Source organism: Heloderma suspectum, chromosome 14 (genome assembly GCF_057233095.1).
Source record: "Heloderma suspectum isolate Gila_16-S chromosome 14, 16-S_ref, whole genome shotgun sequence".
NCBI lineage: Eukaryota > Metazoa > Chordata > Lepidosauria > Squamata > Helodermatidae > Heloderma > Heloderma suspectum.
Genome location: NC_139471.1, coordinates 24,512,558 through 24,526,222, shown reverse-complemented (window position 1 = coordinate 24,526,222; position 13,665 = coordinate 24,512,558). Strand labels below are relative to the sequence as shown.

Sequence of the window (13,665 nt, the reverse complement as noted above, 5' to 3'; positions counted from 1 at the left end):
GGGTGGGCAGAATTTGGACGTGGAACGGGAGACAGACGGATCTGATCCATGGGGGCCCCCAGTCCACTGGCAAGTTCTGCACAAGCCCCATATATGTAAACAGGAGCACCACTGCATTTCAGGCCCTTTAGGGAACACTTTGCTTTGGATCCCTTTTGGGATCGCCCTTTCCCCATCTCCCTTTGCAAAAGTGTGGGCTGCTGTTTGGGCTTCCCACTTCATCGCCAAAATACCTGGGAGTCATGGCTACCCCTCCCAGGCCCTGCCCTCGCATCAGGAACACTGTATTCCACAAGTTCCCTGCCTGCAACGGCCTTGCTCGCAATTGGGGATGCTTTCCCCTTCCCCTTTCGACGCACGCTTATTATGGGGAAAATGGAACCCTCGTCCCCATTGGCAACCCTCTGTGGGGATGGAGCTGGTGGCATTGATCCAGACTAGTGGAGGTGCTCTTCTGAACAGGGGACCTTGGGTGAATTCAGATGTGAGTGTTATTCCCATCACAACTTTGCTTCATTATTTTTATCTCCTTTTCTGTGATCGTGTTATCCCGTCCTTCCTCTGAGGATCTTTAGGTGGTGTGCATGCTTCTTCTCCCTCTTCTCTGCCTCTTTTAGGGTGCTGCTGGGGAATGCTGGGAGTTGTAGGACTTTTTTCTGTCTAAACATGCACAGGATTGCACTCTTACCCTGGGAACAATGACACTGTGAGGTGGGTTAGGCTGGCTCAAGGAAGGTTCGTGGCTGAGTGGGGACGAGGACCTGCACTTTCTCAGTGGATTGGTGGAGATGGGGGGGACAGGGACTCCAAGCACTTCTGGCAAGGAGGCCTCCTGGCATGGGACCCATTGCAATGAATGGATCCACTGCACGGCCCCTGTGTAGCCACCGTCCTGCCTGTTGACTCTGTCACCTTCCCAGGCCTTCTGTCCCTCACGATGTGGTGAATTGTTGTGGATCATTGCCTCTTGTCGCCTTGAGCACTGATGGCCGCATAATGGGAGCCAGGCTTGGAGGTGGTACTCCAGCAGTGGTGTGGCATCCAACCCCTCCCTCCTTCCACGGGGCAGGACAGGACGCTATGGCTGCCGGTCCCAGACTTCTACATTGAACTTGTAATGTAGCTTAATGCAGGAAGGCCTCTCTGTAGCCAAGACCCTGGAGTAGGCCAGCCTCCCCCAACCTGGTGCCCTCCAGGTGACCTTTGGACTACAAACCCCATCACCCCAGCCACATGTCTGGGGTGATGGGTTTGTAGTCCACAGCATCTGGAGGGCTCCAGGTTGGGAAAGGCTGGGGTACACAATGCTAGGCTAAATGGACAAATAATCTGGATATAGAATAAGGCAGGTTTAGACATTTAAAAAAGCACGGTGTGGTATTTGGGCACGAAAATCAACATCTTGCGGATCTCTGCTTCCCCCTTTTAAAAAAAGGACAATTCTGTCTTCTCTCCATCCATCCCCTTTTTAAAATGGAGGCAGATTTACCCCTTCTGCTAGGGGTGGTAGAGGTCTACGGTGAGCCCTGACACCCACCTTGCACTGCAGCAAAGCGTGCCTGGCTCCCCTTCTGGTTTTGGAGACTTCACCACCAGACAAACTTTGCCTGATGTCAATGTGGGACACTCAGATTTCCAAGATGCTTGAATTCTGAATGCATTTCCCCCACCCCCTGCACTCAGCTGCAACACGCGCAGCTTCATGTGTGCTACGCAGAGTGGAGACAAAGGGGCCTTGCGTGCTGCGTGGCTGGCATCCGAGTCCCCTGGCAAACAGACACCTGCTCCTCTTCCCTCCCCTGCCTCTCTGCCACCCTGCTTATACCTTCTGCGCACCACCGTCTTAGCAGAAATCATTTGGAACCATCCACACAGGGATGCCTTATCCTGCCAGATGGTGCTGAGCTGCATCCTCTTCCCAGCTTCGCCATCAGGGCAGGGAGGGATGGGGTGGTGCGTACACTGATCCCCTCCAGTGAAATCCAGGTCAGGAGCTGCAGGAACTGGATGCAGTTGCCGTGGAAACTGAGCAGGAGTTGTAGGATGGGAGAACAGGAACTGGGAAGGGAGGCATCTGAGGCTGGCGGAGCCTGGCTGTTAGGGGCCAGGCCCTTAAACCCACAGGTGGTTATCCTCTCCCGCCCCCTGGGCCCCAGTGCTCAGCACCAGACATCCTTGCTCCTTCCTGTTGGCGCTAACTAGAAACTCGGGAAGGAGGTGCAATGCACAAACGGGCCTACCGCTGCCTGTCCCTTGGAGTGGTCGCAGCTCAGTGCTGAAGCTGTAAACCCCTCTGGTTTGAGCCGTCTTCTCTCAGCCTCGGCTTCCCCATCTGCAGTATGGGGGTAATTAGGCAAGCTTATCTGACAAGGCAGCGGTAGGCCATGTTTTGTCTGCAGGCACCAATGTGACCCCTCAGACACCTTTCTTGGTACCTGCCAAGGTGACCCTACCCTCCCACTGCTTGAAAAATTGACCCATTTTCTGACTGGCAGCTGGGATTGCTGTGAAATCGGTTTCTGTTGGTGCTGGAAACTGTGGGTTCAAAGGAGTTCTTTAGTGTGCTGTGGCTCAGACCCCACCTCTGCCTTGGACCGTCACTGGGGCGGGCGGCTTGTCCTGCCACACCTCTCATGGCAGCCATTTTGTGGTGGTGCCCAGGACAGTTTCTCAAGTTGCCAAATGTGTCCGTGGCGCCGGAAGTTCTCCCACCCCTGTTGTAAGGAGTGGCTTGATGCAACTGTGAACTGCTTGGAGCACTTCAGGAAGGCAACCTGCCAGGGAGTAGCGCTGACCTTTGTTGCCGGAGAAGAGCATGGGTGCCTATATGTCTTCCTCCTTGGTGGTGTTGATTCAAACAGCTGGCCTAACAGCCCCCCCCCGCCCTGAACTGCTGCCTTGGGACTGTCCCCCAGCCCAGCGTCAACTGGGACCACATTCTTTTCTGACGCCGTGTGGCAACTTGAATTGCACGTGCAGGATTGTAAACCTAGCTCTTCATAACAGCGTTTTCCTTCCTGATCGGTCAGTGTGCTTTGTGCCAATGATCTCTGCACCAATCCTTTGTGTGTTTACTTGGAAGCAAGTCTCGCGGTGCTCAGTGGCGCTTACTCCCAATGTGTGCAGGATGGCAGCCTTGTTTGGCCAGTGTTGCAGATGGAAGCAGAGGTTGAGAGTCAGGGGCTGCCCCGTACATTTAGGGCTGGCTGGCAAGTCACACAACTGTTCAACGGCTCTTCAAATCAGTGTTAGATTCCTTTACATTGATTGGACTATGGATGACCCTCCTTTCTGGCCCATCTCTCCAGGGGCTAGTGATCAGAATTGAAAGCATAACTAAAACATATCAACAAAACGACTTTAAAAGCAACTAAAGAACAATAACTGCAAAAACAGACCAGCCAAAGGGAGAGGGAATATCAGAGCCAGCCAAAGGGGAGAGGGAATAAATACAAATGTATGTAGCGGTCTTTTGCCAAGAGAGGCTTGGTGAGGGCAGCAGGTGCGGCAAATCACCAGAATGCAGCTGCTCATGCATGCAGCCTAGCTCAGGAAAGGGCATTCAGCTATTGAGCGCAATGGGAGAGGAGGAGAAATCCGGAGACTGTTGACTGCAGGCTACTTTTGAGTAGGAGGAATAATCTGAGGAGCAGTATCCTTTGTAGTCCGCACTCTTGCTTAATTCACCCAGATGCTGGTTCTTGGTGGAAAGGGGTGTCAAAATAACAATTTACCGCAGCCTTCCACATCCTGGAGCCCTCTCGGTGTGTTGGACTGCAAGTCTTAGCATTCCCAGCCATTGGCCATGCTGGCTGGGAATGATGGGACCTGCAGTCCAACACCCCGGAGGGCTCCAGGTTGCGGAAGGCAGATTTATGGCATTATGAGCCCCTTGTTTCGGAACCACCTTCTCCTCATGCGAGTCTTTTAGTTTCACTCCAGCTGATGGAAGAGGAGGCATTTGGTTGCCTTGGGTGGTCCAGCCCTTATTTTCCTCACCTCTCGACCATTTGCTTGTCTAATTTGCTCAGCCCCTCTTGGGGTCCAAGATGATTGTATTTACAGCTCCCGGAGCCTGTCTGCACTAGCCAACATGGCCTGGCCCTCTCTGGCACTTCTGGTGTCGAGACCTGCCCTCCCAGTCCTGGGTCCACTGAAGCTCCACCTAACCCAGCTTCCTGTTCCTGTGGTGGCCAGCCAGCTGCCTTTGGAACATGACTTAGGGCATGAAGGTGGTGGCAGCCCTGCGTGCTTTGTTTCCAGAACACGGCAGTTCAATTTTTGGTAAATATCCAACACTTGGATAAGCCAGTGGCCCTGATCACATCCTGCGGCAGCAAATTCAAAAATTTAAAGATCATCTTGAGGAGGGGAAGCCCACCCCTTTCCCTGATCGTCCGGTGGTTCTGCATCTTTCCCACATTTCCTGTTCTGCTTTTTGCCAAATTGTCCCATGCCTGACAAAGTTACAGGCTGTGCCTGAGGGCCCCACTCTTGCGATGTAGGCATGGGAAAGCTCTATTTCTCTGTCTATGGAATGCAGGGAAAGGTTGCATCTTACGATTTCAGGCGCATTCATTTGCTGTGGTCCTAAAATATGTGTCAAGGCGTGAAGGGATGTGCCCTGGAGCACTAGGGCCTCTGTCCTGGTGGCTGTGGACAATCTTGGAGCTGTCATGCTGTGTTGGGGCACTAGTGTGTGTGTGCCAGAAGAAATTAAATTCATTATTTTGAAATGCCAAGTTCCTGAGAGCCTAGTGGCTCTGTGCAGAGGCTGCCTGCCGCATCTTTGTATGAATCACTGTTCTAACTTGGCCTCTTTCCTATCGCCTTGGGAGAGTTTTGCTACATCTCTGGAGCGGCTGTGGTTGCATCCTCCTGTCATTCCCATGCAGAATTACCTGCACTCAGGAGAGAGAAGTGGCCCACGCAGATACACGGGGTGGGCTGGTGGACTCCTCTGAGAGCTGGCAAATCATCTCTTACTTTTGGGGGGGGGGTATAAAAGAGTGTGATGGTGCCACCCGTTCCAATCCAGAAACAAAGAATGCCTCTGGTAGGACTGGTTTGGGAAACCTTGATGATGCTTTGTTGGCATGTCCTGGGTGCAATGGGTGTGTGTATATGGGGTTCGATGGTGGATAAAGTGGGGAACCGTGGGGAGGAGGATGGGTGCATGGTGGGTGTGCATGGATGGAGGGGTGTTCCCCTGCCATGAGATAACCCTGGGACAAAGTGGGGTGGGTGGATGTGAACAGGTGATGGTATTATGGGGCAGGGGGAGAGGATCTGAAGACAGCTGTTGTGCAGTTGCAGCGGCCAGACTTGCGTGCTGTGATGTGCTGTGCTGTTGTGAACATGCAGCATCCAGCCCTCACACCAGCGTTACACATGTGTACTGTGGTGCAGGGGGTACAGCTCCCAGACAATTGGCCATGCTGGGTGGGGCTGATGGGAGTCGTAGTCCAAACGCCTGGAGGGCCCCAGTTTGGGGAAGACCATCACATGGGCCGTTTCAAGGGTGGCCGATGCTCCCTTGGGCCACCTCCGGCGCATGGGGCATGTGCTGCCCCGTAAGGAAACGTGCCGGTGCACCTGCGGCCTGTGCATCCTTGCGATCACCAGGGAGAGGCGGGGGGCGAGCGCAGCGCGGGCGGAGGCAGCTACGCAGGGCCCGCTGGAGGCGCAGCGCTGGGTCGCCCGTTTGGCGACTGCCGACTTACGCGGAGCTTCCTTCGGGTTCTGGGGCTCCCGTCCCCTTTTCCTGCAGCGGACCTGCGGGGGCTCCCGGCCGCCCCGAACCTCGCTCCCAACGACTCGTGTGCGATCTCAGGACCGGGCCACATTTTGCCTGACATTCTGCCCCCCGCCCGCGCGCCCCGTTTTAAATCCCGGAGCAGGATGCCTCGGGTTGGGGCGCAAAACGTCTCCAGGGCTCGGAGGAGGCGAGCAGGCCGGGGAGCCGCCTTCGGAGGCGGGCGGGACCGGCTTGACCCGCTCGGCGGGGCTCTGCGGGAGGCGCCGCTTCCCTCTCCGCGCTTCTGGGGGTGGCCCGGGGCCAGCACCGCGCCATTCTCCCCGGGCCCCCCCGCAGCGGGCCCCAGCGGCGCCGGGAGGCAGCTGATCTGGCGGAGGGGCCCTCCCGCGGGCACGGAGCGCGCGGCGCCGCCTCCGCAGGGCTGCGCCGCCGCCTTCCCGAGGGGGCTCGGCGCGCGGGGCCGGAGCGGCTCGGGGCCGGGGGCGAGGCGCGGCGCCGCGGCTGCTTCCAGCGTTGCCCCTTTGCGGGCAGCCAGACTGCGCCGCCGTTGCGCGCTCGCGCCTGGCCACCTCCGCGCCGGCCCGCCCCCCTGGCGGGGTCGGGGGCTGATGCCCGCTGCCGCGGCTGGGCAGCGCCTCCCGGGCTTGTCCGCCGGCCCTCCGACCGCCGTGCCCTGGGCAGCCTTCCCCGGGCTGGGAGGAGCAGCGGACAAGACCCGGAGCCCCCAGCCGCCGCGCGGCGGGGACCCCTCCGCGCTGGCCCCGTGCTTCTTCTGCGGGAGTGGTCCTGCCCCAAGGCGGCGGTGCGGCCTTCTGCAAGCGGGCGCCCTCCGGCTGCACTCCGAGGGTGGGTTCTTCTGGCTGCCACACAGTTCTTCAAGTCATTCCTTCAGCCAGCTGCTGTCTGCTGCCCCTCTCCCTCCGGGAGAATTTGCTGATCCGGGAGCAGCTCCTTTGATAAATGCATGTTCTGTATATTTCCTTTATTTACAAAAAAAGAAAAATAGTCTTAAAAAATTATACTGTATAAATAGTGAAGAGTTCCACATTTTCTCTCGTGCAGAGCAGAGCAGGTCTGTATTTTCTCACGTTGCCATTGTCCAAGTCTGCTGGTTTCCCATGGCACAATTCTGAAGATAAAATCTATACATATAAATATATATATGACATATATATATATATATATAAATATGAGAAAAAATATTTCCTTTGAATAAATATGAAATGTAACTGGAATGTACAATCTTTGTGCCGGTTTTTTTATTTTGGAGAGGAGGCAATGGGCAGGATGGAGGCAGAAAATTGGAGGAGGGGGTGTCCAGTGGAACGGGATCCTAACCATGAGAGGATTTTTCTGGTTCAATTAATCTGGAGGTGTTTGTTTTTCTATGGAGGAAGTGATGTAAAAAATGAGAGATTTTGAGGCTCAGCCTAGTTTCACCTAGCTGGAATTAGCACTTTATTAGATGACAGTGATAAATAAACAGTAGGTAATCTGTATAGGCTCAGAGACCCTTTGCCTAAATTCCAGAGTTTCGAGCCTGGCATTGCAAACGTATTTTTACACAAAGGATCTGCCTGAAGTTTCTTTGCCTTTTGCATCTCTTCCCTGTGCAACAGCTTGTCCTGTCCTGGTTTAGTGGGCTTCCAGATGGAAGGAGGCTCCTAGTGCTACCAATCCAAAGGCCTTGTGCAGCTGTTCTTTCCTTCCTTAAAGGATTTTCCCTGATAAAGAAAAAGCAAGACAAAGCGGCAGGAAAACATGGGAGGGTTGCAAGTGAAAGGGTCCAAGTTTCGGGGGGGCCCTTGAGCAACACGCCCTCCATAGCCCCCCTCCCTCAGTCAGCCTCCCTTCTCACCGCCATGGTCACCAGCTGCTCTTGCTCTTCATCCTCTTCCTCATCATTTGCTTGCTTGACAGGCAGAGAGCCAGTGAGCAAGGAGGCCACGGCATTTCCAGCTGCTCCTTCTCACCCCCAACATTGTCTTGGTCAGAGCAAGAGGCGGGTGAACAAGCAGGATGCAGTGGGGAGCGGAGCAACACCTCCAGGGACCTTTTGTCAGTGGGCCCCTGCTCACTGCAGGGCCCTTGGCAGGTGCCCAACCATGCTGACCCTTGACGCCAGCCCTGGGCAAATGTCATCTGGCTCCCAGTAAAATGCTGTGAATGAGGCTGGGCGAGGCACAATAAAGACTTCATCTAGAAGCAGCTGTACTTACATACCTTATGGCATTACACTCTGTCCAATGAGTTTCAAGGATGGATTACATATAACGAAACACAAAATGCCATTAAAATGCCACAAAATATCAAACCATGCAATCAAGAGCCATATGTAAAGACATGTAAAATCTTTTTTTTTTGAAGAACCAGGGGAAGCAAAACAGATCAGAGCAATTAAAATTTATAGCAGTTTACTGGCTTCTGAAGACTAGGGATGTACTGCAGCTGTTTAATCTCCCCGTGGATCTACTGTTGCAATTCATGCACATTCAGCCATTTTTAAATCTTTAGCAATTGAGGTTATTGGGTGCTTACGATACCAGGAAAGCGGTGTGTTAGGGGGTCTGTGTGGGGTCAACGACACGCACCGACACCACACCAAGAAGTCTCCATGCCGCACAGACATTTGATTGCATTGCTGTTGTTTTGGAATTCCATAGCGTTTCAGTGCTTAGCCTTCCTGAGTGGTGTGTAGGCACGAGAAGAAAGGGGCATGCGTTTTTTAAATAAAAAAATACTGCTGGAGTCCCTGGGTTGGGGGAAGCTATTGGGCCAAGCATGCTGGGGCTGATGGGAACTGCAGTCTATCACATCTGGAAGGCTGCTGCAGCGTGCCTACTCCGGAGTAACTGCTGTGGGGCTTATCTTCCCTCCCTCCCCAACACAGCTCGAACGCAGCTGGGCTTACTTCTGAGTAAGCACGCACCAGGACTGCACCCTCAGTCTGAGAGAGGTGGCGGGGAGCGAGAAGGGGCTGCCCAAATGGCTCGACGTGTGTGTGGAGAAGAGGGAAGGAATTCTGCACGTGCTCAGAGGCACTCTGGCTCCAGCCCTGCAGCGGCCATGCCACGGAGCCCCCCTCTTCATTCTCCTTATAGAAACCTCCCTATTTCCATAAACGAAAAATGTGCAGGTCCCACGCTATTATAATTTTTGTCGGCAGATAGGACCTTTAAGAGCTCTGCCCCTTTAAGGACGTTCGCTTCTGTTGACGGCGGCGCCTCTTCTGGCCGCCGAACGACACGCTCAGTGGTCCCGCCCACCCCCTTGACTGCGATTGGGCTACGTGGCCCCACATGGACACCGTGATTGGCTAATTCATTCCCTTTTTCCGGCCTTCTCTGGGGTGCCCTGATTGGCCGCTGCTTGCCAATGATTTAAGAGGCGGGCAGAGCCGTCGCCAATGGGCTCTCCAGGCTGCGATTGGTCAACGTAAGGCACGTGGGTCGTAATTGGCCAATCGGGGCGAGGCTTCACCGGTGCGCGCGCCGCTCTTTCCCCTCAGCCTTTTTCCTCAGCCGGCGGCGGAGATGGCGGCGGCCTTGAACCACGTCTCCGACGTGGACATTGACTCGGACGGCGTCTTCAAGTACGTACTGATTCGCGTCACGCCGGAGGGGGCGGGGCCTGGGAAGGACGTCGTGCGCGGCTACGCCTGGGCCGAGTTCCACGGTGAGCCACGGGGCGGGGCGGGGCGGGGCGGGGCGCCGGCCCTGATTGGCGGAGGCCGGGCCGGCGAGGGGGCGGGGCTTTGTAGCACGAGCGGGGGCGCGGCGGGGCCGAGAGGCGGGCCTCGTCGTCCAGCCCGGGGCGGGGGCGGGGCCTTGCTGTGGCTGGGCGGGGCCGTGGGCGGGGCGGGGCCGGGCCGTGGGCGGGGCGGGCAGCGGCTGGGCGCGAGCGGGCGGCGCCTGCCGGGGCGGCTCCGGGCCGGGGGCTCCTGGCGCTCCCGCCCCGCCCCGCCCCGCCCCGCGGCAGCGCAGCCGCTGACTCCCGCCTGCCCCGCAGCCGACGTGTACGAGCGCGCGGCGGAGGAGCTGGCGGCGCGGGGCTTCCGCTGCAGGTGCCTGGGGGGCGGCCGGATCTCCCACCAGAGCGGCGCCAAGAAGATCCACGTGTACGGCTACTCCGTGGTAAGGCCGGGGGCCCCGGGGAGGCCGGCGGCGGGCCGGGCGCGGCTCGCTGGCTGGCGGCTGGACTCGCCCGCGGGGCGGGGCGGGGCGGGGCGGGGCGCCCGCAGGAGGCACGCTGGCCGCCACCTTCCTGCGCCAGGAGCAGGCGGGGCTTAACGCGCCCGCTGCCGCGTTTGTGCATTCATAGTTGCCCCCCCGGGTTTGGTATGAAGACGAGCAGCGTTCGGGGACCACCTGGGATGTAACATTTTTCCTTTGTGGAAGGCACAACCCGCGAAACAGTTTTCACAGGGGAAGAGCATGAGAAGAGCTGCGGTGATGCTGTCTCAGCAAAGTGCCGAGATTTCAACGGTGCCGGCAACTTATCCAGCGTAGCCAGGCTTGATTGCCAGAGGAGGGTACCCGTTGAGCACAATAAGCCTCTCCGTGCCTTGCATCAGCAACACAGCTAATAAAGGTGATAATGTTTCTTTTTAACAGGGCTTCGGCCGCGCAGAGCACTCCATTTCCACAGAGAAGCTGAAAGCCAGATACCCTGACTATGAGGTCACCTGGGCTGATGAAGGATACTGACAGCCGTGGATTCTGCCCCAGAGAGGCCTCGAGGAGATGGCCTTCGCCTCGTGCAGTCCTGACTGGCTCTGTACAATCCTGCATGAACTGAGACTGCTGGGGAAACGGCTTGATTTGCATGCAAAGGTGTCGATGTTTGGATTTGTGCTCTGTATCGGTCTCCAGTTGACTGTGCAAACCCTGTGCATGAATAGAACGAAATAAACTCTTGCTGGCCTGGCTCGGGTGCTTAACATGTAGTCTCCACCAAGTGGTGAGCCCTGGATGCATGACCCCTGTGGCTGGCTTCCTTTCCAGAGAGCTTTTGATCTGAGCCAAAAGAATAGGATGGGGCAGGAGAGCATCAGGTGGCTGTGGATTATAATGGACACAGGCCTCTTGGGTCTGTGTGAGGGTAGGTAGAGGAGCAATCGCACGCCGGACTGCAGGCCAAGCAGCTTAGCTGCAGACTCTGCTGTCTAAAACAAAACAGCCGAGAGCTAAGTGTATGATCAGAGGGATGAGTCAACCCAACACTTCCTTTTGGTCGTGAGAACGTGAAGTCTAGCAGTAGTAAAAGTCCCTCATGGGGCTGCTGTAGAATGTAAAAGTTGGTCCCAGCCAGGGACATTTTTCCCTGTCCTGTAGGATGTGTGAGTTTTTCACATATAAGCATGGCTGCATCCTAAGCACAGTTGTCTGAAACCAAAGTTAGCGCTAACTTCGAAACAGCCCTGGTTTGACTGGTGCTGTGTGTCCATTTATTCCGTTCCTGATTAATTGTTATGGAGTTGTGAATTTTTAGAACTGGGAAATGTATTTCTCTGGGGAAAATGCAGCAGTGTAACTTTTTCCGGGATAGAAAAGGTTCCTTGGAGAACTTGTGGGAAATGGTGGGTTGTGGGCAGCGGGGGGAAGGGGAAGAGATGGGGTTTTAATGGGCCTAGCCTGAGCTGCTTCTTGAAGAGGTCTCTGAATAGCTGGAGGCTCAGTGGCTTCTTTTCTCACCGTGCACTCAGCCCTTGCAAGTGCGATGTTGCTCATTTTGAGCTTCGGACTGTCGGTGAAAGTATGACCAACCTTCCTCAACCTGGGGCCCTCCAGATATGTTGGACTACAGATCTTAGCATCTCCCAGCAAGCATGGAAGGATGATAGGAGTTGTAGTTAGGGATGGTAGAGAATTCTGCCACAGATTTCAGTGAGGCCGAATGCACTGGCATTCGGCCCCCCGAAACCCGTGGCGGAACAGCCTCCCACCCCCCACCACCTCGCAGAATAGCCCCGGAACAAAACTTACCTGGGGCTGTGGCGGCTCTGGCAGCTGGTCTTTCGACCGGCTGCTGCGGCCGCTATTTGCATCCTGCTCTTTGCCGTGGTAGGCTTCATAAGTATTTACATAGCCTATCACGGCAAGCAAAAAAAAACCCCCAGTGTACGTAAATGGTGGCGGCTACGGCGGCCGCCATTTGCGTTCTCTTTTTTTCATCGTTTTAGCCTACGTAAATATTTACGTAGGCTGTTACAGCAAAAAAAAAAAAAGGGGGGGGAACGCAAATAGCGTAGTGGGCGCCATTTGCATTCCCCTTTTTTCCACCGTAATAGGGAATGCGAATGGCGTACGCCGTAGCCGCCGCCATTTGCGTACGTTGTTTTTTTGTTTGGTTTTTTTGGCTTGTTGTGATAGGCTACGTAAATACTTACGTAGCCTATCATAGAATAGTAGGGTTGGAAGGGGCCTACAAGTCCATTGAGACCAACCCCCTGCTCAATGCAGGAATCCACGTCAGAGCATCCCTGACAAATGGCTGTCCAGCCTCGTCTTGAAGGCCTCCAGTGTGGGAGAGCCCACCACCTCCCCAGGTAATCGGTTCCATTGTCATATTGCTCTTACAGTCAGGAAGTTTTTCCTGATGTTCAGCCGGAATCTGGCTTCCTGTAACTTGAGCCCATTATTCCGTGTCCTGCACTCTGGGATGATCAAGAAGAGATCCTGGCCTTCTTCTCTGTGACAACCTTTCAAATACTTGAAGAGTGCTATCATATCTCCCCTCAGTCTTCTCTTCTCAAGGCTAAACATGCCCAGTTCTTTGAGTCTCTCTTTACAGGGCTTTGTTTCCAGTCCCCTGATCATCTTTGTTGCCCGCCTCTGAACCCTCTCCAGTTTGTCTGCATCCTTCTTAAAGTGTGGTGCCCAGAACTGGACACAGTACTCCAGATGAGGCCTAACCAGTGCTGAGTAGAGGGGAACTAGTACTTCCCGGGATTTGGAAGCGATGCTTCTATGAATGCAGCCCAAAAGAGCATTTGCCTTTTTTGCAGCCACATCACATTGTTGGCTCATATTCAGCTTGTGATCGACAACAATTCCAAGATCCTTCTTGCTTGTAGTGTGGTTGAGCCACGTATCCCCCATCTTGTAACTGTGCATTTGGGTTCTTTTTCCTAGGTGCAGAACTTGGCATTCGTCCCTATTAAATGTCATTCTGTTGTTTTCTGCCCAGCGCTCCAGTCTATCCAGATCACTTTGAATTTTGTTTCTGTCTTCCAAAGTATTAGCTATCCCTCCCAATTTTGTGTCATCTGCAAATGTGATCAGCATTCCCTGCACCTCCTCCTCCAAGTCATTAATAAAAATGTTGAAGAGCACTGGGCCCAGGACTGAGCCCTGCGGTACCCCACTCGTTACCTCTCCCCAGTTTGAGAAGGTCCCATTGATAAGCACTCTTTGAGTCCGATTCTGTAGCCAACTGTGGATCCACCGGATCGTTGTTTCCTCTAGCCCACTTTGAGCGAGTTTGCTCATCAAGATATCATGGGGCACTTTGTCGAAAGCTTTGCTGAAGTCGAGGTATATGATGTCTACAGCATTCCCACGGTCTACAAGGGAGGTTACTTATCACGACAGCTTCACTGGACGCAAATGTGAATTTGCGTCCACAGCAGCCCATCCGCGGCCGGAACTCCGGCAGTGGACTGCCCTGGCTGGTGGCTCTGCAGAGCTGGCCCAGGGAGGATTCCTGGGGGAGGGACGGAGCGCCTCCCCCCACCGCGAATCCAAGCTGCGAAAAGGTAAGTGACTTTCGTACATCCCTAGTTGTAGTCTAGCACATCTGGAGGACCCCAGGTTAGAATCATAGAATAGTAGGGTTGGAAGGGGCCTACAAGGCCATCGAGTCCAACTCCCTGCTCAATGCAGGAATCCAAGTCAGGTTGAGGAAGG

At 55.0% G+C, this 13,665-nt stretch overlaps 1 protein-coding gene across 1 annotated transcript; it reads left to right on the top strand.

Annotated features, from left to right (window-relative positions):
• The first annotated feature begins 9,258 nt into the window (after positions 1-9,258).
• Positions 9,259-10,684, top strand: PHPT1 (phosphohistidine phosphatase 1). Its single transcript, XM_084821234.1, has 3 exons — positions 9,259-9,433; positions 9,767-9,891; positions 10,372-10,684. Exons 1-3 carry the CDS (start codon positions 9,292-9,294, stop codon positions 10,462-10,464), a joined length of 360 nt encoding a protein of 119 aa, XP_084677360.1. The 5' UTR covers positions 9,259-9,291; the 3' UTR covers positions 10,465-10,684.
• The last annotated feature ends 2,981 nt before the right edge of the window (positions 10,685-13,665 follow it).